The 25,211-nt window shown below is 33.2% G+C and overlaps 6 protein-coding genes across 8 annotated transcripts in view; 3 read left to right on the top strand and 3 right to left on the bottom strand.

The window, feature by feature from the left end:
• LOC115239732 (inactive histone-lysine N-methyltransferase 2E) overlaps window positions 1–8,081 on the bottom strand; it is a 120,764-nt gene extending 112,683 nt beyond the window's left edge. Inside the window, exons 1-4 of the mRNA XM_029814419.1 lie at window positions 6,945–8,081; window positions 3,331–5,765; window positions 3,124–3,257; window positions 2,531–2,666 (exon numbers count right to left, since the gene is read on the bottom strand). Coding sequence (XP_029670279.1) covers window positions 2,531–2,666; window positions 3,124–3,257; window positions 3,331–5,629 — 2,569 coding nt within the window. The 5' untranslated portion in view covers window positions 5,630–5,765; window positions 6,945–8,081. The remainder of the gene's footprint in view (window positions 1–2,530; window positions 2,667–3,123; window positions 3,258–3,330; window positions 5,766–6,944) is intronic.
• A 2,092-nt stretch (window positions 8,082–10,173) lies between these two features.
• On the top strand, window positions 10,174–12,244 carry LOC115239640 (cleavage and polyadenylation specificity factor subunit 4). Its single transcript, XM_029814264.1, has 4 exons — window positions 10,174–10,382; window positions 11,099–11,302; window positions 11,495–11,684; window positions 11,758–12,244. Exons 1-4 carry the CDS (start codon window positions 10,280–10,282, stop codon window positions 12,122–12,124), a joined length of 864 nt encoding a protein of 287 aa, XP_029670124.1. The 5' UTR covers window positions 10,174–10,279; the 3' UTR covers window positions 12,125–12,244.
• Window positions 12,159–15,683, bottom strand: LOC115239639 (drebrin-like protein). The gene is made up of 5 exons (XM_029814263.1): window positions 15,431–15,683; window positions 14,613–14,781; window positions 14,160–14,392; window positions 13,864–14,041; window positions 12,159–13,765 (listed from the first exon to the last, which is right to left on the bottom strand). The coding sequence occupies exons 1-5, from the start codon at window positions 15,511–15,513 to the stop codon at window positions 13,004–13,006; spliced, it is 1,425 nt and encodes a 474-aa protein (XP_029670123.1). The 5' UTR covers window positions 15,514–15,683; the 3' UTR covers window positions 12,159–13,003.
• Window positions 15,684–15,867: 184 nt separating this feature from the next.
• Window positions 15,868–19,978, top strand: LOC115239638 (apoptosis inhibitor 5). Of its 2 annotated transcripts, XM_029814261.1 has the most exons (10): window positions 15,868–16,079; window positions 16,981–17,142; window positions 17,359–17,524; window positions 17,605–17,765; window positions 17,848–18,045; window positions 18,162–18,353; window positions 18,510–18,893; window positions 19,007–19,088; window positions 19,302–19,370; window positions 19,464–19,978. In XM_029814261.1, exons 1-10 carry the CDS (start codon window positions 16,005–16,007, stop codon window positions 19,550–19,552), a joined length of 1,578 nt encoding a protein of 525 aa, XP_029670121.1. In that variant the 5' UTR covers window positions 15,868–16,004; the 3' UTR covers window positions 19,553–19,978. The 2 variants fall into 2 exon arrangements, with proteins under 2 accessions (XP_029670121.1, XP_029670122.1); XM_029814262.1 differs by lacking the exon at window positions 19,302–19,370 and having other exon boundaries at window positions 19,007–19,157.
• A 2,120-nt stretch (window positions 19,979–22,098) lies between these two features.
• Window positions 22,099–23,583, bottom strand: LOC115239641 (mediator of RNA polymerase II transcription subunit 7). The gene is made up of 3 exons (XM_029814265.1): window positions 22,929–23,583; window positions 22,656–22,808; window positions 22,099–22,566 (listed from the first exon to the last, which is right to left on the bottom strand). The coding sequence occupies exons 1-3, from the start codon at window positions 23,256–23,258 to the stop codon at window positions 22,366–22,368; spliced, it is 684 nt and encodes a 227-aa protein (XP_029670125.1). The 5' UTR covers window positions 23,259–23,583; the 3' UTR covers window positions 22,099–22,365.
• A 399-nt stretch (window positions 23,584–23,982) lies between these two features.
• Window positions 23,983–25,211, top strand: part of LOC115239659 (tyrosine-protein kinase Btk29A-like) — an 11,142-nt gene continuing 9,913 nt past the window's right edge. The window contains exons 1-2 of one of the 2 annotated variants that reach the window (XM_029814298.1): window positions 23,983–24,218; window positions 24,803–24,985. In XM_029814298.1, the coding sequence (XP_029670158.1) occupies window positions 24,216–24,218; window positions 24,803–24,985 (186 nt within the window). In that variant the 5' untranslated portion in view covers window positions 23,983–24,215. Of the gene's footprint in view, window positions 24,219–24,261; window positions 24,601–24,802; window positions 24,986–25,211 lie in introns of those variants that run through there. The other variant, XM_029814299.1, reaches the window with a different exon arrangement.

Below are 25,211 nucleotides of genomic sequence, written 5' to 3'. Positions count from 1 at the left end.
TAGCACGTTTCGAATTTTCACTCGATTTTGTACGACGAACGAGAGGCAATTCATAATTGGCACACGACGTTGCACCAGTAAGATTCTAGCACGCACTGACCTTGCTCTCGAAAAACGACAAGGGATAATTGTACAGACAGATATGTATCGTTCGCGAGCGTGTCATTCGTTCTTATCGAAGCACTCTCTTCGAAGAATCGTCGCATTGATTTAGGATAACGCGGTAAAAAAGAAGCGCTCTCTTTTTTTTTTCTCGAGAGAGTGCGTTTGTGCACATTAATCTCGGTAGATATTAGGTAGGAGTCACCCTTATCCGGGCAATCTATTCTCGTAACGCGGTCGAGCGGACAGAGTGCATCGCCCGACCTACAATTATTCCAACATTTTTTTATAAATACATTCACGTTGATATTAAGGATAGAAAGGGAGAAGTTAATTCGATCGCTAATTCTATACTTTCCAGCTTTAACTCGTCATATTTCTTAGATATTATTTAATGTTACTTCAATGATAAGTAGTAGATATTTCGGTATCCACGAGTAATCTTCTCGCTCGCCTAAGGATTAAATTTAATGCAGTCTTAAGCTATGCCATGACTAACATAAGACACTCTTCCATCCACCATACGATAATGAATGTTAAGAAGACATTTTTCTCAAGTCTCTCGTAATGTGAAACTCTAAGCGCTGTGGCTTTTGTTCAGTTTACATATAAATCGGGCCCTGAATTAATCTTTAGAATGCTAGAAGAAAGTATATTTTCTCGAATCCTTAGAGTTCTGTTTTAAAATAAAGAAGTTTTCTAATTTAGTATATTCTTTGTCTTTCTCTCTCTCTCTTAAAGTAAGACACGATCTTAAGGACGTTACATCGTCTTGCATACGTATATCATCTACCAATGCTCGAGAACTTAATACTTTTACTCTTCTATGCTTAATCCAATCATTTCTCTTATCTTCCAATTATATCGTGTATTATAAGAACTTTATATTGTGCTTGTGCAATATAAATGGATAAGTATAAAATCAAGTATAATACATTCTGTAAATCAACATCATATATCTCGTTCGTGATAAAAAAATATTATGCCAGATACATAATATATATTTAATTGTAAAAGAGTCTCATAAAGTTAAGAATTCGCAGGATTTAAAAAAAATCGATCACGACCGAGTGATTCATCTTATTGTTAGAACAGAATAATACGTGATAATACATAATGTTCGATATTTCTCCATTGTACTTACCCTGATAAATATTTTATTTCTGAGAGAAACTAAGATATATCTCAATTTAATTCGATAGTTTGGTTTATGATACAACTAGAGTACGTACGATAATACACAAAGCAGGATAGATTTGTTAAAAATTTCATTTTCAAACAAAATTTATTTTTTTCTCAATTACTTTGTAGAAAAAATATCAAAGATACCATATTAATTATGCTAATATCTTCATATAATATTTTCATCCAAATACAATTTTTATCCCAAGTCTTCTCAAAACCAGAAGACTCATAAATTATCACGAGACGCGCTAATAATAGTATACTTTAATATATCCAAAGTAATTAAGATTCTTTTTTTATGATACAACCGTCGAATGCAGATCTTAATGCGATAAACATTCAGGGAGCGTAACCAAATATTATATACGTATGTACGAGAAAGGGTTCCCCTTATTGCAAGTCCCGCGCTTACGCGTATTTACATATCTTCAGATATATCAGAGATGCATAGAATAATAATAGAGTGAAATTAAGAGGCCAGTAATTAACGCGGGTTGTAAGATGAACGGAATAATACAAAGAATAATATAACAAGTAAGTACGCAGCAGTAAAAACGACGCCTTTTCGATTCTGAATCGCCAACAAATGGCGCGGCCTTTCTCGTACGCGCGTACACGTGTATTCGCACGCTGTCATCGTGGACTATGGCGTGCAATGTGTATGCCTCGCGAGTGAATTGAGTGGAATAAGGAGGGTGAGAGAACGAGATGCGGTGAGAAAGCGTCAATGGAACAAAGAGAAAAGCCAACCGTTCGCCGCAGGTTGGAAGAGGAAATCGCCGAGCAGCAGTAACAACACGCGCTTGAACGATACAGCGTGAACGGCACGTTGGAAAAAAAAACGGGAAAAATTTTCGTGGCATCTTCTCTCTATTAGCGAAAAATCCGCCCGCTCTGATTCACTTATTGTAATTTACGCGAAATTTCAACGTTTGTGCTCCGACTCGTTTATCCAATAGATGCGTAATTTTTCGTTTAGATCGTTTCACGAATATACGTTATCATATACGCGAGAGGCGAGTAAATTAATTATAACGTGCGGTGTAAATTTACATGAAACGCGACCTGCGAGAACTAAACTTAAATCATGTCGAATAATAAACGAAAAATGGAATGCTAAAGCACGATGTAATGCTTTTCGATGTTTTTTTTAATGGCAGTTTATAATAAATTTCGATAATCATGATGTATGAGATGCGACTGAGAAATAAAACGTAGAAACATGCAGTTGCGTTTGACTCACCATGTTGATGAGGAGCTGAGAATGCTGAATGCCTGCGAGGTGACATGTTAGGATGATTACCCTGGCTACCTGGTGGCTGCATAGAAGATAATGCACCTAGTGGCGTGTAGGATTTGCAAGGCTGTTCCGTCTTTTGCTTAAAAAATCAGGATAACCAAAAATAAATATATTTATAATTACTTAAATGACTAAAAAAATTAACAAAATTTTTAATTTGGCAAAAATCTGAATAAACAGATTAATGGAAAAAATATAAATTTGAATTGTTTAATATAACATTAATACAAAGTAATGTAACATTATGAAATAATATAAATGTAAAAATTTATGATATTTTATTAAATATAGTACCGATATACTTTCAAATTAATAATGTGAATTAATAATGTATTAAAAACGTATTTTATTATATCAATTCTTTTGGCAATATTGTTTATATTTAAAAATAAAGAAATACTGTTTGTATCTATCTACAAAAGCATTTTACGAATGTATTCAATAAATCAAAGCTTTTATTTTGAATGTGCGAATGATGTAAAGTAGATGTTTATCTGACTAAATGAGAAGCAAACAGTCTTGAATGAAACACAAACCTGATCGTGAAGTTCAGTAGCCACTGCGGTAGCTGCAGTTTGAGTATGACTGGTAGAACTGATTCTGTACTGCATACCAGCAATACTGCAAAAACCTTCATGGTGGGTGGATCGAGTTTGATTGACGTAAACACCTTGAAAAAAATTTGTTATCGTAGTAAGAAGATCATTAGAATTTTCGCGCTTAAGCCACGCATGATTAATTACCAGTGATAGTGACGTCCGTGTCCTGATTAACGATGACAACTTTCTTGGATGGCTTAATAACCTCCTCCGGATCGGAGCCTTGTCTGGATTTCTTCTTATCTACGTCCAAGTCATTTTGTCTACGTCTTTTAATTATCTCTACTTCCGACTCACTGGAGGTATCACTGCTGGAGGTACCACAAAGATTTTTCTCGTCGGAGTAGGAAGCAGCCAAAATGGCAGTGGCATTAAGACTGGCCATCCTCTTGCAAACAACCATGTCCTTCAGATCCATTACTTCCTCGTTTTTCTTCCTCCTTTTGGTCATTTTCTTCTTGCTTGGTTCAGCATTCTTTTCCTTCTCGCAGTCTTCATCGGAAGAAGACGAAGATGACGAGCTCTCCAACATATCCCAGTGCTTGCCACGTAATCCTGGCACATTCCTCAACTTTCTTTTCAAAACGTTGTCCTCTGTTTTGCATTCGACCTTCTTCTCCTTCTCCTTCTCCTTACGCGGCTGCTCCTCCTTCTCCTCCTTCATTTTCTTCGGCTTTTCCTTTTCCTTATCGGGTTTCGACTTGCAAAAACCTCCAAGATAAACTCCGCCGGTCTCATTTTCGTATAGGCAGTGAACTTTAGCCAAGGCATTCAATGACGCGACTCTGGGTGGTTTTGGTTTACTCCAAAAGCCAAAAAGTCGCATTCCTCGCGCACGTTCGTCCGACGGTGAATTAGCTCGATCTTTATTCTTAACATCCTTTTGCTTACCTTTCTTGTATTCATCGTCATAATCGTCATCCGAGTCAGATTGAGATGTAACGCCACTGGCACTCTCTCCATTCATTGCTTCGACTTTTAGATCTAATTCAACCGTGTTCTCAGAGCCGATTTGTTCCTGTTTCGCAGACTTTACGCCTTCTTCGGAAACTTTAGTTTGTTTGTTAAATTCCTCAGAAGATAAATCTTCAGATGAAGCTGACGTTTGATTATTGCTCTCCGTTTGTACCCTTATTGGTTTTCCTGCCTTTTTTGAAGCCTTGCTGCTAATTTTGTTACCACTTTTGATAGCTTTTTTATTATCCTGTAATTTTGGTTGAAAACTCTCTTCTTTTCTTTTATCTGAATCCTCTACGATTTCACTTTTAATGCTACTCACTTCTGGTCCTTGACAAGCCTCATCTTTACTTGTAATCTTTTTATGTTCGATTTCCTCAGATTCTTTCAATTCAATTTTCTTTCTTGCCATAATCTTCTCCGTTATATCTTTCAATTTATCTTCCCTTTTTAAGACAGCACTGATTTTTGAATGTTTCTGAGGCAGTTTGGCTTTCATGTGCTTGGCCAATTTCGGTTTTTTTTCTTGTAAAATTTTGGTCTTGGCAATATTACTATTTTTCTTCTTTGTTTTTTTAACTGTATCCTCATCTTCGCTCATTTCTTCGCTTTTAATTGGCTTGACTAACTTGATTTTTTTATCCAATCTTTTAACTACCGATAAATGAGGCTTCTTTGTCAGAACTGTTTTTCTTGTAATATTTTTCTTCTGACCTTGTTTCGTTTTCGAATCTTTCTTTGTTTTAGCAGAAGAAAGTTTATTGCTTGCCGCATCCTTCTCGGAAATTTTCTTTCGTTCAGATTTTTTATCTTTCACGGTAGAATTTTTCGATATTGTCTTGATATCAGATTTAATCAGCTTGACATCTTTCTTCTTCTCATCTTTACCTCTTTTCTTAGTAAGTGGAGAGAGGGCATCAATCTTATCTTCAAATGCATCCTTATTTTCCATTGTATTTAAAGATTTTATATTATCTTCCATACTCGCATTATCGTCGAATTTTATATTCTTCTTTTTTTCCTCCACTTTTTCAATCTTCTTTTTGTTATCGACAAATTGTTTCTCTAATTTCGTTTTCTCTTCACATTTTGGTAATTTTTTTTTATCCGTATTCTCTTGATTTATTTCTTCGTTATTTGTTTTATCATCTCCTTTTTCTATCTTCCTTTCATCAATTTTGTCAGATTTTTTTTCATAATCTTTGTTTAATTGTTTTTTCTTTTCATCTGGCTTTTCTGATCGTTCCTTTCGTTTTTCCTCCATTTTCTTCTTGTCATCAAACTTTTTCTTGTCTTCCACTTTTTCTAATTTCTTCTTATCATTGTCTATCTTCTTCTTTGGATCTCCCATTTTATCATTTTTCTTTGATTTCTTCTCTTTCCTCACATCGGACATGGTCTTCTCTATAAATGTGCGACGTTTCTTGGCGACTGTTGGCATTTTAGTTGCCTTTCTGGCAACAGCACCCTTCTTCTGTGGCTTCATTATGATTGTTTTCTTTACATCTTCAAAATAAATAAATATACTCGAAGTTCACGAATGTCCAGTTTTAATTTCCACAACTACCTAACTGCCATTGTGGATTTTAATAATTGCGATACGGCTCGCGAGCTGGATTTATCTGTAAACAATTCCAATGCAAATAACATCTCGATCAAAGAATAAACGCGATTATTATTTATATTATAATTTCACAAATATTTTATCAACTATTAATTATTATCGCGTCTTTTTATTGCAGTATATATATATATATATATATATATATATATATATATATATATATATATATATATATATATATATATATATATATATATATATATATATATATATATATATATATATATATATATATATATATATATATATATATATATATATATATATATATATATATATATATATATATATATATATATATATATATATATATATATATATATATATATATATATATATATATATATATATATATATATATATAGCTTTTTATCGCGATAAAAATATTTTCCACAAAAATGGACAATCGAAAAGATATTCATAGGTATATAATATTATATATTATACGAATGCTACGTCTTCTCAAACTGTAATAAAAAACGAATTACGCGTATAATAAAATAACAACTGCACGCAAATCGGAGCATTCGCGAGAAACGCGCGCAACGGAAATGGTGATAAAACTACACGAGCAAATCGAGAATCCGCCGTAATGTGTGTCGGAACTGTGCGCGCACTCTCTCATCGACTTGTTGACAAATCGATCCCTTTAAATCTCATTGCGCCCGTCGCGATTCGGCTCTCTCCACACGGCACACACAGCTCTAGGACTCGGGCGATAAATAATTTACCGCGGCGCGCTGCGTCCGCCACTTTTTTCTCCTCGACTTTTCTCGAGCGTGCGTTCTCGTTTTCCGGACGTGTACGCGACGTGACACGACGACGGACAAAGATGCTCGTACGCGACGCAACACACCGTAGGACGACGCGAACCGAGAACAAGAAACGCCACGGCGATGACGACGACGACGGCAACAACAGCAACGACAGCAGCACGCCCTTTAAAAAACGGCTGCTGGACCGATGGCCACAAGTGGCCTTGACAAGTGCGCGAGAGAGTGAGAGAATCACCAACCTGCTGATCGATCAATCGTCGTCGCACGCGGAGAATCTCACGGACGGCGATCGCGCGGCGACGCGATCGCGACCGACGACGCTTAGCAACGCGGGAACGAAACAGAATGGATGCTGATAAGGATACGGCGGACGGAGGCGCCAGTAACGAGATCGTGTTTACCTCTCGGCGAGCCTTCCTCGGTCGGCTAAACTCAGCCCGCGAGCGCTTTTTTAAAACGGCCAAGTCGAAGCACCGACGACAGCGATCGACGACAGGTGACGGCAGGCGATGAAACGGGCTTCAGTTTCTGTCTGTGCGGCTTTGACGGCGGGACGCGCGACGCGACCGCGAGCGACGTCGTAGGGCCCTCCCCGGCGGAAGTTCGACGGCCCTTTTTCGCGCGGTCTATCGCGAAACTGGCAATCTCGTGTCGCGCAACGCGCACCTCGCACGACGTCCCTGCCCTTTTACCGTAGCCTCGTCGGCCATTTTCTTCCTCGCGCCGCTCCCCCACTTTTCTCACTCCGAAGCCCTCTGTCACGTAGTGCCGAAAGCACGATCCTACAATCGTCGCCAGATGACAGCACCTCGTGGCTCCGCGTAACGGTCGTAATGCAAATGCGAGTATTTTCCATGGATGCCATTCTCTGTTACAATGAATCATTCTATTACATCAAATATGCGAAATAAATGAATTTTTTGCATCGTAGAATATATATACAAGCACATGGACACTTTGTTGTCGATTAATATCTCTTTCGATATAGAATCGCGACTTGGCCTCCATTAAATCAAATTTGCGTTATTTAAATAAATTTAATTTATTCTTAATTAAAATTAAAATGAAATTACACTATTTAACTTATTCTATTTTGATAACGGTCAAATAATTTTGATGAGACAAGAAGGATTGATGAGTTGTGACATGATCAAATTTGCATCGTCGATGCACAAAGTGCCGCGAAATCAGAAAATGGCGCGATCGCCGCTTTGCACATTTATCGATATTATTATTCGTAAGATTATTGCCGAAAATACCTGATAACGATCGATGCACGCAATGCACTTTCGATGCACTTTGGCGAGAACGCAACGTAAAATATGCGATATATATAAACGTTCCTTTGACACTTGACGAGAGACACTCGCGAAAATTTTTTAGCGTTCCTTTTAGGCAACAACAATCGCGGAGAATAATGAGAACGATTCGAATGCGATTGTCGCGGCCGCCTTCACGTCACTGGTCATTTAAAACTTATCGAATCAATAAACGATAATGCGATTCTCAAAGTATAGAAATAATTGAAACAGCAGACCAACCAATTATTTTTAACATAAGAAATAAAATTCGAAATATTTTTATACACATAATGCATTAATATTCATTAACATTATTACCACAAATTAATATAAATAATAATTTATTTATTATAATTTTCAATATCGAAAATAAAATATCAAAACGCATATATGTGCGTATGCGATAAATCTTTTTCTGATTTTTATAACTGTAGTAGTTACTTACCCAGACAGCACAAAACGTCCTCAGGATCATCCTGAATATGTCCAGGATGGTTCAGGATATTTGTAGGATGTTTTAAGATATTATTATAAATATATTTTATGAAAATTTAATATGCATACATGATTACTTTCGGTTATGTAGGCTATTTAATATAATTTAGAAATTTTAAGTATTGTAATAAGTATTAATGTCCTATAAATGTCCCCTGGATAACCCCTGGATGTCTGTAGGATATCTGCCCTGTCTATTATATTGGATGTCCTTTGGATTTCCAGAGGATATATACATGTGCAATTAATTGTTAACATTAATTTCGTTTAATATTAATAATTGAATTTGATGCGCACATTTTCATATATTCAAAATTATTATTTATTTAATATTTCATGAGAAATGTTACTATGCGCAACATTCCAAAAACTTTACAAAAAATAGTATTCAACCGCTAGTTCGTTTGTTTACCGCTATGCGACGCGCGAACTCGTATTTGAGATTTGGTCATGAGAATTATATAAAGCTTGCAAAGAGCAACTAACAGGAAATTAAAAATATAATTATTTTTTATCAGTTCAATTTCTGATGCAATCCCAACATAGGGAATTCAGATATTGGATTGTTTTGAAAATATTACACATAAACCTAAAATATTTATGTACAGCACGAAAACCTCAAATATTAAAGAACGTGAACTATTTTTAGTATTAGATTTTTAGTATTGGCAGTAAATAACAGAACGCAATCTTAATTTATATTTAAATTTTAGAATTTGTTCTTTTTAACGTGTGAAAAATATCCCTAACATATCCTATAGAAATCCTTAAGATGTTCCACAGGGTCTCCCTGGATTCTCCAGAGGCTAGTGTACGGCTATCATTTACTCTTCCTCAGGACATCCAGAGGAGATCCGAGGATTAAAATAGGATATCCTCAGGATATCCTACATGTATGTCCTGGATGCCCTTTGGACGTTCTAAGGACATCCTTGTGCTGTCTGGGTACGTATCGCGAACGGTAGTGCTGAATATTTTGTACTTTTTCGTCGAATTTTTTTTTTAAGAAGATGAATCTTCAATTAATCAATATATATGATAAAGTGCCAAACGCGCGAAGATAGTATTTAATCGCGATATACGATATGCCTCAGGCTTCCGATAAATTAAACCATAGACATAGGTATATATACAGGGTGTCCCAAAGCACCCTTGACAACGCTCGTGAGCAGGTAGAGCACAGTAAACTGAACAGAAAGGTCCTGTACCATTTTTTTCTATAACGCTTAATAAAGGAGTTATTATTGAATAAAGTCTGGTCAATCAGCGCCGACTTTTAACCGGACGCACGTCAATGAGCCGCCCGTCTGTTAGTGTGCGTCGCCGTAGCGACGGAACGCTCACGCACACTACCAGGCGCGCGGACGTGCGTCCGGCTAAAAGTCGGCGCTGATTGACCAGACTTTATTCAATAATAACTCCTTTATTAATCGTTATAAAAAAAAAAAATGTTACAGGACTTTTCTGTTCAGTTTACTGTGCTCTACCTGCTCACGAGCGTTGTCAAGGGTGCTTTGGGACACCCTGTATATTATTGTAGATGTATATTTATAGACATATTTTATACTGTGAATTATTAAAAAGTAAATTTAAATTTAAAATGTAAATTTAATTAAGCTAGAGAAATTCAAGCTATCATCGGGCGTTTTCCAGCAAGGACACACAGAGAGACATAATATCATGCAATTAGTTATCGAATAGAGAATTTTTAAAATCCCGAAAATTTTTTTATTCGATAGCCAATTGCGTGATTTGTGTTTCTCTGTGTGTCCTTGCTGGAGAACACCCATCTATAGCCATGATTCTAATACCAACTTTATGATTTTAGGGATATATCATACGATAATGTTGGCTGCGTGCGACGATTTCAGAAGAGTTTAGCAGCTTCGGAGCAGACGGAGCATGAGTGTTTTCTGTTTGTTTAGATTTTTGTAACAACAATGGAATGCGTAGTGGCAAACGTCGAACACATGCGATTTGACATTGAAATTGCTCTCGACGAGCAGTATGGAGCTCTTCCGTTACCTTTCACCGGCATGGACAGTACGTCCTTTTATACATTTCTGTTTTTATACAGTGAACTGTATTGGTTAAGTTTGCGCACAGCATATTATCATATTTATCATTGTGCCTTTATTTCAGTCTATAACAACATACAATACACGGTATGATTTTTTCTAGCAATATTGTATTAATATGCAGTGGCAAATTTTTTGTTTAATTTATTTATAATTTGTTTCAATGATAATCTTTGAGTATTATCCTAGTAGAATCTTTGAGTATTTAGTGGTTGAAGGTATAGTTATTTTCGTGATTTAGGCTTTATATAAACATATAAAAACAGACAATATTATATTCAACAATTTCAGCATTTTAACAACTAACTATATAATAAAAATTTAATTTAAAAACAATTATATAAAAATATATAATTTTCGAAATGTATGTAATTTTGAAAAGTAAATAATGATCTTTTCCTCTCTTTTGATAGAATTACTTAGAATAAATCAATTCTAAACTTTCTTCATATTATATATATATATATATTCTCTTAGTATATTATTCTCTTTTGGTTATACATTTTTTACAATTGTATAATTTCTGCTCTCTTTTTAATTTTTATGAATTTTATACTTATATTTGATAGCTTTATGTTTACTATTGCAGAAAAAGTATGGTACAATGCTTTTATAAGAGACTTATTTTATATGAAAAATATAAAACTGTTAATAAATAATTCTTTTTCCTTCAATTTGCAGAATCAATTGCTGCAGTATGTCAATTTTATCCAAGAGGTACCTGTAGTAAAGGAGGATCATGTCCATTTAGACACGTTCGTGGTGATCGCACAATAGTATGTAAACATTGGTTAAGAGGTCTTTGTAAAAAGGGTGATCAATGTGAATTTCTGCACGAATATGACATGACAAAAATGCCGGAATGTTATTTTTATTCTAGATTCAGTAAGTAGTCTAATACAAGTATTATGCATCTATTATTATTATTTATATTATACAATACTAAAAATTTCCTTATTAATTTGTGAATATTTTATATGCAAGAATTCAATATAATGATCCCTTTGTGTAATATTTAATATGTATTTTAACTATGTGACAATTAAATTATATCTAAACAAATGGAATTAAATATAGATGCATGTCACAATAAGGAATGTCCGTTCTTACACATTGACCCTGAAACAAAAGTCAGAGATTGTCCATGGTACGATCGCGGTTTCTGTAGGCATGGCCCCTTGTGTAGACATCGACATGTCAGACGTGTTCTCTGTATGGCTTATTTGGCTGGTTTTTGTCCAGAAGGACCAAATTGCAAATTTATGCAGTAAGTTTACAAAATGCAAGTATCCATTATGTTGAAATATATTCGAAATCTCTGCATCTTAATCTCTGTTTAGTCCAAGGTTTGAATTACCAGCGGTACAAGACATGCAACCAAAGGAAGGCAAAAAGGTGATGATCACCTGTCACTTCTGTGGAGAAGGTGGTCACAAGGCAATTTATTGCAATAAAATGCCGCCCGATGTACGAGAGGCTCAAGTCAGACAAGATGTCGATAATAATTCTCATGCATCGCATCATCATATGAATATGCATAATGGACCGCCGCCACCGCGAGGACCACAAAAACCACTCGAAGAAGTGACGTGTTACAAGTGTGGACAAAAAGGTCACTATGCCAATAAATGTCCGAAAGGACATTTAGCATTTTTGAGTCATGCAGGTAGTGGAAGTGGCGGTCAAAATCAGAATTATCGAAGGTGATTTTCTTTGTTTTATTTATGTAACATGAATATTGTGATGCTACTTTATCTTATTATTAAATACCTATAAAAATTTGGGTCTCATATACAATAAAATAATTTCATATCTAATGCGTGTCGATATATCATCGTTCTTATGCTATTTCACCAACAATTGTCAAAAAGGAAGCATTTTCATACTTCTTCTCTTTTTCGATATAAATAATAGCACCAATATTTAAAACATTTAAAAAAAGCAGCTTTTTCATATATATAAGCAGGTATTCTAATTTTAAATTTCTTCTGTTATTAAACTGTAACAAATTGAAATATTTATTGTTCTAAAAATGATATATGTCTGAATAAGTAGTTGTTACAGTTTTGTATAACACAGTTCTGTGGACTTTATAAGATTCTTAGTTATTGCTACATCGGCATCTGATACAGGGTGTTATAAAAAGATATATATTTATGTAATATCCATTAATTATCAGATAAAACCTGTATGACTTGCTGGGAAGACATACACTTTACGTCGACGGATATAATAACAAATATGAAGTTTTGCTAATTGAAAGATTAACTGTGTATATGCTCACTTCTTGGATAAATGTTTTAATATTAAACGATAGCATGGAAGGCGCAAAATGTTGTGGAGACGTGCATTTTAACCATTATCCAGTATGATAAGCGCGTTTCTGTCACAAAATTGTTCTCTTATCATTCAAAATATTTTTCCTATCATCATCTTATCACGTGATTCAATTACATCTAAGACATAGTTGCAATTATCAAGGATAAGTTTGCGTATTAATTTTCGCAAATGGTTTAATGCGGATAATTATGCAGAGAAGAAAAAAAAATGATAATTTCCTCAATCATTTTTTTTGAAATTATCCTATCATGTTGTATTATAGTCAATAACTTCAACATAATTAGCAGGAAAAAGTCCGTAAGTCCCATCAGGTCCAAGCCCTTGCCACCAGCCTTCATCGATAGCGTCTATATGCGTAATTATATCTCCAGGATCAAAAGTGATTTCTGTATCGTCAGCAGCTTGATAGTCGTACAAAGCTCTGGCTTTCATTCCTTCGTTATTTGGATCGAAATATAAGTACGGGCCATCCAACTGGTTATACAATTCATTTTCGGTGACTTGTTCCTTAATTTCCACTGCTTGTTCAGATTCCGATTGTAGATTCTTCGCTGTTGTTTTCGATTCTTGATTAGCGTTTTGACATTGAGGCACTGCAGATGATGAAGTCGTCACTGTCTCCATATTTGTAAGTTCTTTCTCTTCGGCTGGTGTTTCCTCGCAAGATTTTACATTAGGTTGATCCTTTATTTGAGCGTCCTCTAACGCTTTTTTCACAGACTCCACGTGATTGTTCTTGGGTAAAAATTGTTGAACCGAACTTGTCTTCATTTGACCGGCCGCCGAATTCTGTTCGAATACCGCTCTAGCGTTTATTGTTCTTTGAGCAATCAACTGTTGTGTCTCTTTGCTTCTTTGTCTTCGTAGCTCTTCACTTCGTGATTTATGATCATCCTCGACATCATTGGTATAATTTTGTGCAGCTAATTGATTCCGTAAGTTGTTTACTTCCTCGGCACGTTGTTCAGCCAACTTTTGTCGCGCGATCGAGTTTTCCTTAGCAGTTACCTAATGGAAACGATTTTACATGAGATATGCGCGTTGGTATGATATCTAAGATACATATGGTATATAAACGAAAAATACGAGATTAGATCACAACATACTTTTTGCTCTCTCAACTGTGCTTCCTTTTCTTCTCGAGCTCTAATTTCTTTTTCTATCTTTTGTCGTTCTTGTTCACAACGTAGCCGCTCTTGCTCCAGTCTCTTTTTCTCTTCCATTTCTTCCTTTTGCCAAAACTGATCTCTTTCTGTTGCATTTATCTCTTGTTCAGGGATTACTCTATAAAGTATATGTTAGTTAGAGACTGCATCGTAAACCATAATACTACTTATTCAAAATTGAGATTACAGTTGACATCTTAAAATGTAAATATTATGAAAGAGAGATAGAAATATACCTGCGATATGTTGTTCCAATGGGACCTGTATGTCCTTCATTTTCACCACGAGGTTCATTAAACTTATATGCGGAGGCTGTTGCTCTCGCAAGTTTCCCCATAATTGTATCTACCTCTACATCATCTTCAGAACGCGCAGTAATTGTTATATGTGCACCCTTTAATAATTTCTCTACATCTCTGATGTGATTAGCGCATGTTCCTTTCCTAACAATTGGAGCACCTTCTCCTTGCTGTAAAAAACATTTTATCATATATATAAAAGCTTTTAAATAAACTATAAATTATTATTATCATAAGACACATAAAAATTTTGCTTTTTTTCTTTTATTATAAAAAATGAATAGTATAAAATCACATTATTTTATCACATAAATTATATTTTCATTATATATTTATTATATTTTATTTTGTCTTTTATTATTATGATTATATTAATCTCTTTACTCTTACCCAATTAATAAGCAAACATTTTGGTAGACTTGTTTTAGTATCAATGACTTTGCAAAATGCATACATAATGTGACTGCTATTCAATCGATCAATCATTTCTTCCAACCCGCCACTTCCGGTTCCAACTACTTTTAAGTCATTTGTCTGCCCTTCATAACCGAATAAAGCCCTGCCAAGAATAGAAACGCGTTTTAATTATCAATTACGCAATATATTTTATCGAATAATAATTGTATAAAATTGATTTTTGACATCAAATTAAGGAATTTTTAATCAAAGTTACGAGTTGAATTATATCAATGAATTATGTTGTTATAAATCATCTACCAATCATGCAGTTATAAACTATATATGTATATATTTTGAATAATCAAATAATTAAATTTAATCATTTATAATTAGTTTTATTTATAAAAATGATTATACAAATTTAATTATATATCTTATATATTGAGAGATATGTATATATAAAATAACTTATAGTTTTTATATAGATTTTTCCATTTTAATAACACAATTATATCAAAACAATAACAAAAAAATTATATTATCAATTTCTATCGCTCTTCTGCGATGGTCGTTAAGATAGTTTAAAATAGCCGGAATCGATAAGATGAAAGTCATCATCAGAAAGAGTCATTATCAGGAGGCTCAATGTTTACACGAAACAATAGTGTTTGCTAAGGATCCGTACAAAATTTACGATCCGGCATTACAGGGTTCGATATAGGCAGAACATACGCAATGTGCCGCATACTACATGGTGTATCTGTCAGATTGACAGAAAAGGCATTGGAAATTTAAGTATATACGCCTACCAGTTAGTAGACAGTTTATCGTCGACTACGCTGTGCCAGGCGGCCGTCAAGGCATCTTTGTTTTTCGTCAGATTAATTGACATATTTCTGGCTAAATTAATTCATAACAAATTCAGATGAATTTATGACAGGGCAGGGCAATGGTGCGATACCGCAAAACTACGCAAATATCACACGCGCATATCACTTTAGCCGATCGCCTCTTCGACTAATGTCAACGCCCTATCTGTAGCCAATCGTTTATATCATAATATCCCTAGTAATTTCCGTCCTCTGTGTCCGCAAAATTTCGTTCGAAAATCTACTCATCTGTAGATTACCTTTCTAGCCAATTAGAACAAAGGAATCTTTGGAATATTCGTTACGTCACGCGCACGTAGTTTGCTACTTCCGTTTGCTATCTAGGGACTTTGAAACTTTTTTTTTTTTTGGAAGCGCTATTGTATCACTGCGCTGCCATGTTTGTGTGCCGCTCTTATATATTCGGCGTTCGACTGAAATTCTCGACTTTCAATTGCGTTTCGTGCATGTATCTTGTGTCCTCGGCCGTAGAAGATTGCGCTTAAACCTTACCATGAGTACTGATAGTATCGAAAAACTGTACAAAAACTTTGGAATCCTTGCGGATGCTAAGGATAAATTGGTGCAGGTACATGCCGCATTGGTTATATCGTGCGATAATGTCGGTTAAATATAGCTGGGGAGAATTTGTTCCGTATATTTTCTTGTTTTTACATTCCCATACATTTTCTCTCGTGTTTAACATGACTTTACTGATAAGTATTGTTCACATGTTACTCACAAATCATTCTCGCTGCATGAAATATCAATATGCAATTCGAAAAATCGAAGATGTGCATGGCGTTTTCACATAGTGTGTCTGCACATGTACAATATGAATCATTGCAAGATTATTTTCTTTACACATACATACGAACATATATACGAGGACAGACATATTTTAATATATAAATTTATGCAAATATTGGAGCATACATGCATTTCCAATATAGATATACCTCAATATGTGGCTAAATCCATGTGTCTCTATGTATATTATTAATTCTTAGATTACAAAGGTCGAGTATAGTGGTTCTCCGATAATATTCTCTGTGTACGAAGAGCCATTATTGTTTATTGCCAATTTTATAGCTTAGATATTTTCAAATATATATCGTGTAACCGATTCATCTATCTACGATCATTTTTATAAGTACATTTATATGATTTGATGTAAAAGAGACAGAAGCTGCATGTCGATTCTATATATGGAAAGAAATAATGCTCTTGCAATATAATAATATTGTACTGTATAGTGCTAATGCTTTTTATTTAGTTTCATAATCATGAGAAAGTCTAATTTGTAGTTTTCAGTAACAGTTTCTCATTTAAATAATAACAGAAGATTTTTTTCTATTTTGTATACAATTAATTTTAAGAAATATTTAAAAAAAAATGCATTTATATTAAATATCTATAACAAATTTACCAGAAAAACTGTTGTACTTTTTTGTAAATTATTCTCTATAATATCATTGTTTATATTGCAGCATGAGAAGGAGTATTTGGAAATTTTGACTGCAGTTAAAGGATCACCCAAAGAAAAACGACTAGCATCGCAATTCATTGCGAGGTTTTTCAAGCATTTTCCAAAACTAGCAGATCAAGCTATAGATGCCCAGTTGGATTTATGCGAAGATGAAGACATGGCTGTAAATTTTCAAATATGAATTGACTCTTTACATTTTATTTATACACAGTTTTTGAACAAAAATGTTTTAAAGTTTTATGTAATAATTAATCAATAATTAACCAAATTAATTATTCACGTAATATATACATAATTAATTATTCACGTAATATATACATAATAATAATATATACGTAATATATACATAAATATATACATATTTTTATTTTCCTTACAGATTCGAAAACAAGCTATTAAAGATTTACCGGCTCTTTGTAAAGATAATAAGGAACATACAGCAAGAATTGCAGACATCTTAGCGCAATTATTGCAAGCTGAGGACTCTTCGGAATTATCGGTTGTACATAACAGTATTATGTCACTTATGAAGAGTGATCCAAAAGGTATCGTCAAAGCCATAAATATATATAAAGATGTGGCATTTATATAATGTTATATGATTAAAACAACTCTGTATTTGCAGGTACTTTAAGTGGATTTTTCAGTCAAATCATTAATGGTGATGATGGAACGAGAGAACGTTGTATAAAATTTTTAGCTACAAAACTGAAAGCAATAGGACACGACGTTATTACAAAGGAACCAGAAGATTTGTTAATTGGAGAATGTAAAAAAGTATTGCAGGTAAACTTTTGTTATGCTCTTATATTATAACAAATGTTTACATTTATTTTTTTCTCTTTTATTGATATATTTTCTCATGCAGGATGTAACTGCTGATGAATTTCATAGTATCATGGAAATCCTTGCTTGGACTAGACTAGGATCTACTGTTACTGGTCAACAAGAATTGGTTGATATAACAATAGAACAAGCTGAATTGTCTGTCCCTTTCAAACACACTAATGTGGAACAGTGGAATAGATTGGTTCAATGTATTAAACATGCTCTTCCATTCTTTAGCGTATGTATATGTATATTTGATATACATTTAAATATATCTTAAAACAAGATTGAATGTTTTTTACACTTATTTGTATAATTAATTATTTATATTTAAATATTTTTGTTTCTTTTCAGTCACAGATAGATTCATCAAAATTTGTTTCATACATTTGCGTGCAAGTGCTACCACATCTCTCTTTAATGACTTCTCCCGATGGTAGAGACATTCAATTGGAACTATTAAAATTGCTTGCTGAATTAACAGTGTTTTGCGGAAGTATTGAAAAACCCGAGGACAAAGTTCAACAACTTTATAATACTCTCATTGTGAGTAATATGTCTTTCTTTTCATATTTTGTATTACAAATCTGATGAGTTGTTTTCAATCTGTTCACATAATGATGTCTAATGTTTTTATCTTATTTATCAAAATTATCATTGGTATATCATTTACACTGTTATTCGTTACTTTATGTATTTCAGACTTATATGCCACTTCCTCCGGCTACAGAGATTACTGATGTACCAAAGTTACAATTTAGTCATGTGGAATGTTTGATGTATGCTTTTCATAAACTATGTAAGCAAACACCAGAATTTTTGATAAAAGATCCAGAACAGCTTAAAGAATTTCGTTTAAGATTACAATACTTTGCAAGAGGCATTCAAGGTTATATAAAAAAATTACGTGAAGCTATCAGTGGAAAGACGGAAGAAGAATTGAAATCTGAGGAAAATCAATTAAAGGTTGTTGCACTAAAAACAACTAATAACATCAATACCTTAATCAAAGATCTATTTCATTCACCTCCTAGCTTTAAGAGTATAATACATCTCTCATGGAAAACGCCTTGCAATGACAAGAAGGTAATTAACCTTCATAAGCATTTTAAATAATTTGTACACATACAAACATATGCATTATTTACACATCTATAGACATTTTATACAATGTTATAATTTTATTATGTGTGTTTTAGAATGAAAAGAATTCGACTCAGAAAAGACATACACCAATTACATTTGGAAACGACAATGGTTCGAATAAACGGAGTAAGGAAGATAAAAGCAACAAAAGAGAAATATATACACCTCCGAGTGGCAAATATAGTTCAAACATATCGAATTATGGTATATAGTTAAAGATACATGATATTAAAATATGAAAAAGATAAGATAAATGTTAATTTATCCAATAATTTTTTTTTTTTTTTTTTGTTTTTAGGTCGCGGTAGATTTAAAGGTAACAGATTTGGAGGAAACGGAGTAAGGAAGATAAAAGCAACAAAAGAGAAATATATACACCTCCGAGTGGCAAATATAGTTCAAACATATCGAATTATGGTATATAGTTAAAGATACATGATATTAAAATATGAAAAAGATAAGATAAATGTTAATTTATCCAATAATTTTTTTTTTTTTTTTTGTTTTTAGGTCGCGGTAGATTTAAAGGTAACAGATTTGGAGGAAGAGGTGGATTCAGATCAAGAGGCCGTGGTTCATGGCGAAAGAATTTTTATTAATTATGAAACCAAAATTCACTAAAACAAATGAAATTGAAAGCAACTAAAATTGGAATGATGACATAAATGCTTATTTACCTTGAGATTAAACATGAAAGTACTTTCAAAAAAGTGACATTTCAAAATTTAATTCTCTTGTTCTCTATGTGTAATCGAAATGATTTTGTCATTATCTAAACTCTGACAAATTGCAGATAAGTAACAAAAAGAGGAAAATCCATAATTTTCCAAATTTTTATTAATGTTTCCCAAACATTGAGAGAAAAATTTAAGAGAATGAGATTATCATTATATAGAACTTTTGTGTTTAATTCTTATCATATAATTCTGCAATGGAAAATCAAGACATATATAAAGTTGTGAAAGAGAAATGAAAGTATGCCAACAATATGCACTGCTGACAAATGTATCAAAATTAAGAGAGAATATTGATGATTATAGTATGATTAATTGATTTGATGAAGATGTTAATGGAACTATATGTAACAGAAAAGGAAGAAAGAAGAGATCGCAGAATGCGAAACTTGTCAAGATGGTGCTTGAGGAAGTTGAAGCAAACCTTGAAGATGCATGCATAAATTCAAACTACGTAATCAGTCATTGTGAGACATCATCGATAGAAACGCATACGAGTGGATAGATGCAGATATCATGGATAGAAAAGCATATGAAAATGGACGGTGTTCTTTCTTCATCAAAAACTTCAAGAGTGCAAAAATTTAATCTCCTGTATATCCATTCCTAAATTAGCTTTCCCTATCCTTCCAAACTTTTATATTTGTTAATATTTGTCAACAGGATAACTGCGTAACAAAGAGGATCCACAGGCAGACGTGCATAAAAACAATTTAATCGAAGAAACATCAGATATAATTTTTTGTTGATAAAAGCAACAACATTTGTACAAAATTCCAATTTTTTCTTTTAGTAAACAGAATTTATAAATCTAATGAACATATACAAGATATATTGCTTTTCATATATATAAATATATATTCCTTATACATGTAAATATGTTTTTTTAAATATATTATAAAATCTAAAGTGTGTGTGTGTGTGTGTGTGTATGTATGTATTCTCTCTCACACACACACATATATGTTAATATATTTTCAATTAAAGATATTAATTTCATGAATCTATGTTTCTTCGATAAATAAGAAGAGGAATTGAAGCAGCAATTATTATGTTGTTTTTCTTTTGCAGGAAACACACTAACAAGAGACTTGGAAATCGTGGATTGGGCCAGAGCTATTTAAAATTATACATATATACATATATATATATATATATATATATATATTGTTTTTTTCATTACAGAACCTTTTAAGAAAAGATAGATGCAGAGGCAGAGGAGAAGATAAAACAATTTAATCGAAGAAACATCAGATATAATTTTTTGTTGATAAAAGCAACAACATTTGTACAAAATTCCAATTTTTTCTTTTAGTAAACAGAATTTATAAATCTAATGAACATATACAAGATATATTGCTTTTCATATATATAAATATATATTCCTTATACATGTAAATATGTTTTTTTAAATATATTATAAAATCTAAAGTGTGTGTGTGTGTGTGTGTGTATGTATGTATTCTCTCTCACACACACACACATATATGTTAATATATTTTCAATTAAAGATATTAATTTCATGAATCTATGTTTCTTCGATAAATAAGAAGAGGAATTGAAGCAGCAATTATTATGTTGTTTTTCTTTTGCAGGAAACACACTAACAAGAGACTTGGAAATCGTGGATTGGGCCAGAGCTATTTAAAATTATACATATATACATATATATATATATATATATATTGTTTTTTTCATTACAGAACCTTTTAAGAAAAGATAGATGCAGAGGCAGAGATCATTTGGAGAAGCTAATTGATACCTTTTCTATTTCAGCAACTAATGATATTATATGTTTATATTATCATATATGTATATCTTCTTGGTATAATTGCTGTTTGTGAGGTGAGTTCAAAAAAAGTATTGTTCCATCTTTCCTTTCCTTCTATCCATGATCATTTTGTAAAAACCTTTGTCTCATCAGCAATTCGTCAATGTTTCTAATTATTTCAATAAATAACATTATTTAATACTAAATGGTGTTTTTTTTTTTTATCCAGTAAATATAAGAGATGAGAAAATAAGGCTAGAAAACGAGATTTAGTAGAAATACACTTCAATTTTAAGAGCACACAAGTATAAACATATCTATATGTATATATGTGTTATTTATATCTAATCTGTCCTACATATTTAAGGTTTTATATTGCATTAATATGTTTATAAAAGTTGTGTATAATTACATATTATTTGTATTAAATGTGCAATTGAATTTGCACAACGCAATGTAATAATATCAATCTTACTGTATTATGAATATATTTCAATCTTACTAGAGGGAATATATCTGAATTATATATGTATAATTTGATCAAACTTTTGTATTACTCATGTATAAATAATAAAATATTAATTTTAAAGCAATTTTGAGCAGTTATAGGTGAAGCAACAAAAGAATATATTCGATAAAATATGTTTCACTATTTTTATTAATGATCTTTCGAGAAGAAGGAAGTAGTAATTGTAAACTATATTTCATTATTATCAGATTATTCTTATAAATAATTCTTAACTAATTATTAAATAACTATACATAATCCTAGCATTAAAAATAATGTAAATACATAAATAATATATTGAAAAAGATCACATTTTATCCTTATATCACCATTGTAACATATATATACACATATATTATATAATTATTATAGCATAATCATTGATAAATTAATTAGCGCTTAAAATAATCCGTTTGAAGAAATCATATCGTCTATGACTTTACACATAATACGATCGCTTGGACTACATGGATCCTGAGTTTGTTGTTTAAAACCCATATTATCAACAGATTCCATAATATCTGTATTTATTGCAAGTTTAGAATCTAGTTCTGAAGTATCCGGAAGCATCTGTAAGGCATGCTGCAGTATTTCTTGAACCTAGAATAATGCCATATTTAATATTCAATAAAAATTGCAAACATATGCATGAATATTATAGAAATTTAAAATGCTAATAATAAATATACTTTTTCAAGGTGTTTCTGAAAACGCAGTGCTGTCTCAAGACGTTGTCTACGCTGTAGTTCCATCATAACTCGTAACGTTTCTCTGGCTTGATGCGGTCTAAATTCGTTTAATAGATGATGGATATGAATAAATAACAAGCTCAAGTCTTCGACCTGTAAAAGTGTCAATTATTGTTATATGAGATTATTACAATTTTTCGAATCAAAAACAAAATAATGTTACAAATTATAGCATTAACTAATAAAAGCTTATTCTAATTACAGATACATTACCTTCTCCGCACGTCTGGGACTGTCAGGACATTGGACGAGTAAATCTATCAAGTCCAAGAAATTGACAAGTAGAGAGTGATTGAGCTTCTTTAATTCACGTCGACGGTCAAAGTGTTGCGGGTACAGTCTTTTGATTCCTTGAGCCTCCAATGGTCTGATAATCGTGTCATCCGCATTGAACACGTTGCCAAACATAGAATAACTATCATGAATTGGCGGCGGTGGTCGCGGTGCTCTTCCACGGCGAACATTTTCATCCGTGTATAAATTGATATATTGAACGGGCGGTAATGGCAAGGAACTGACTTGTATCGCTTCGGGCGCTGCCATGTCTCAATGTCTCAGCAATGAACCGATCACGATGATAAACAGTATTCTCTCAACTCATCGACGCGAGAGACAAGATTTCAAACGTAACAGGTAGATAGGTTAGGCCACATTCCATAAACACATAATCGAGATCGTATTCTCTCGATTTTGATCGAGAGAAGCAAACTTATTTTCTTTCCAAATTCTCTAAACGAACGCCGAAAAAAAAATATTCCTTCCGTGTTACGCTCTCGAAGGTCTGTATACAATCCGTATAAACACCTTCCAAGAAAAACAAAGCGACAGACGGCCGATCTAGTCCGCCATTTTGTCAGATTTCAGATTACGCGAGTCAAGGAACGTCCAGCTCGTTGTTTCCACGACTCCAGAAAAATCCGAGATCGCAAAATTTTCATGATTTTTTTTTTGCTAATTGTATGGCAGCAATAGCTAATTCAATTTTAGTTACATAGCTCATTATCTTTTCAATAATATTTTATTACTCTTATAAAATCCTTTTTTTATATTGAAGAATTGTTATTGCTATAAAGCAAAATTGTAACAATTAATAATTGTATATTTAAAAAAATCTTAAATCATAAATGTAAATTATACAGATAATAATTAAATGCAAAGAATAATTAAAATACATGCAACATTTCCAGTTATTTAAAATTTTCATGATTTTTTTTTTTATTCAAGACGATACTCGACGCATCCGAGTATCCGTTCGGATCATCGTTTGACGTTTCTCGCGCACGCGTTTCTTTATCGCGGGCGGTACGTATCGCCACGTTGACCAGCGTAGTGAGGCATTTCCTGATATCTCGCGAATTCCCGACGTCGCCGCGAGACGTCTTCGTTTGACAGATTGTCGGTGTGTGTATATGCGTACGTTCCACGTGAATTCTTTGTTTGGGCGCCGGTCATGCTTTTGACAAGTGTCGGGATTGCGTGGTGCTAGCGCATATCTGTTGCATGGTAAGTGCGATTCGACTGATAAACGGGCCGCTGGACCTCGCGTCTCGCGTGTGTAGAATTCGAATTATCAAACGTGGGGTATAACCGCGCATATACATATGTATCGTCTCGCCTCGCTGCTGCGTTCACGCACCTTTCGGTACGTTGACACTTGGAAGATTTTGGGCGACGTTCGTTCGCGTTTTTTTTTTTTTTTTCCATTCCACCTCGCCGTACCTCGGGAGTACCGGTCACGATGTGAGCAATAATTGCTCGGTAATCGACACGTGAGTTGAATTATAGGAGGCAGGAAGCGGATTGTAGAACGAGGAAAAAATTCCGGTGTGCTATATTTAGAAATTCGTTTACGTCCGTTGTCATCTTGGATATAGACTGAATATAGGCAAGATAAACCAAAATACAGAAAAATAGAATAATATATAACGTTTTGTATTTTTCTCATAATGTAGAAGTATTAAATTAGGATATATTGTGTGCAACACAAGTATCACTTCTAATTCAATGTTCAGAATGTGCAATGAGATATTTAATTTCTAATTAAGGTCTATTGTTATGCATAAAAATAATATTTTTACTGTTGCTAGGGAGGCCCTCCTGTGATGGCAGGGAAGGATGGGAAGCTAGACTCAAAAGGTGGAGATGTTATTCGACAAGGATTTATGATAAAACGTTCCCAAAACAAGAAACGCTTCACTCCAGTCAATTACAAGCAACGATGGCTTGTGCTGACGAAACACTATCTCATTTACTACGATGGAGATGGTGAGGTGAGTAGTTTTGAAATTTATAATATTTAAATATATATATTTTATTTTCTATAATAAGATCAAGTAAAACATGATGTGTGAATCCACAATCAATTTAGTCCTTATTTACATTATGCTAATTGTATGGCAGCAATAGCTAATTCAATTTTAGTTACATAGCTCATTATCTTTTCAATAATATTTTATTACTCTTATAAAATCCTCTTTTTATTTTGAAGAATTGTTA

This window comes from Formica exsecta, unplaced genomic scaffold (assembly GCF_003651465.1).
Source record: "Formica exsecta isolate Colony F162 unplaced genomic scaffold, ASM365146v1 scaffold393, whole genome shotgun sequence".
Taxonomy (NCBI): domain Eukaryota; kingdom Metazoa; phylum Arthropoda; class Insecta; order Hymenoptera; family Formicidae; genus Formica; species Formica exsecta.
This window is presented reverse-complemented; position numbering and strand designations above follow the sequence as displayed.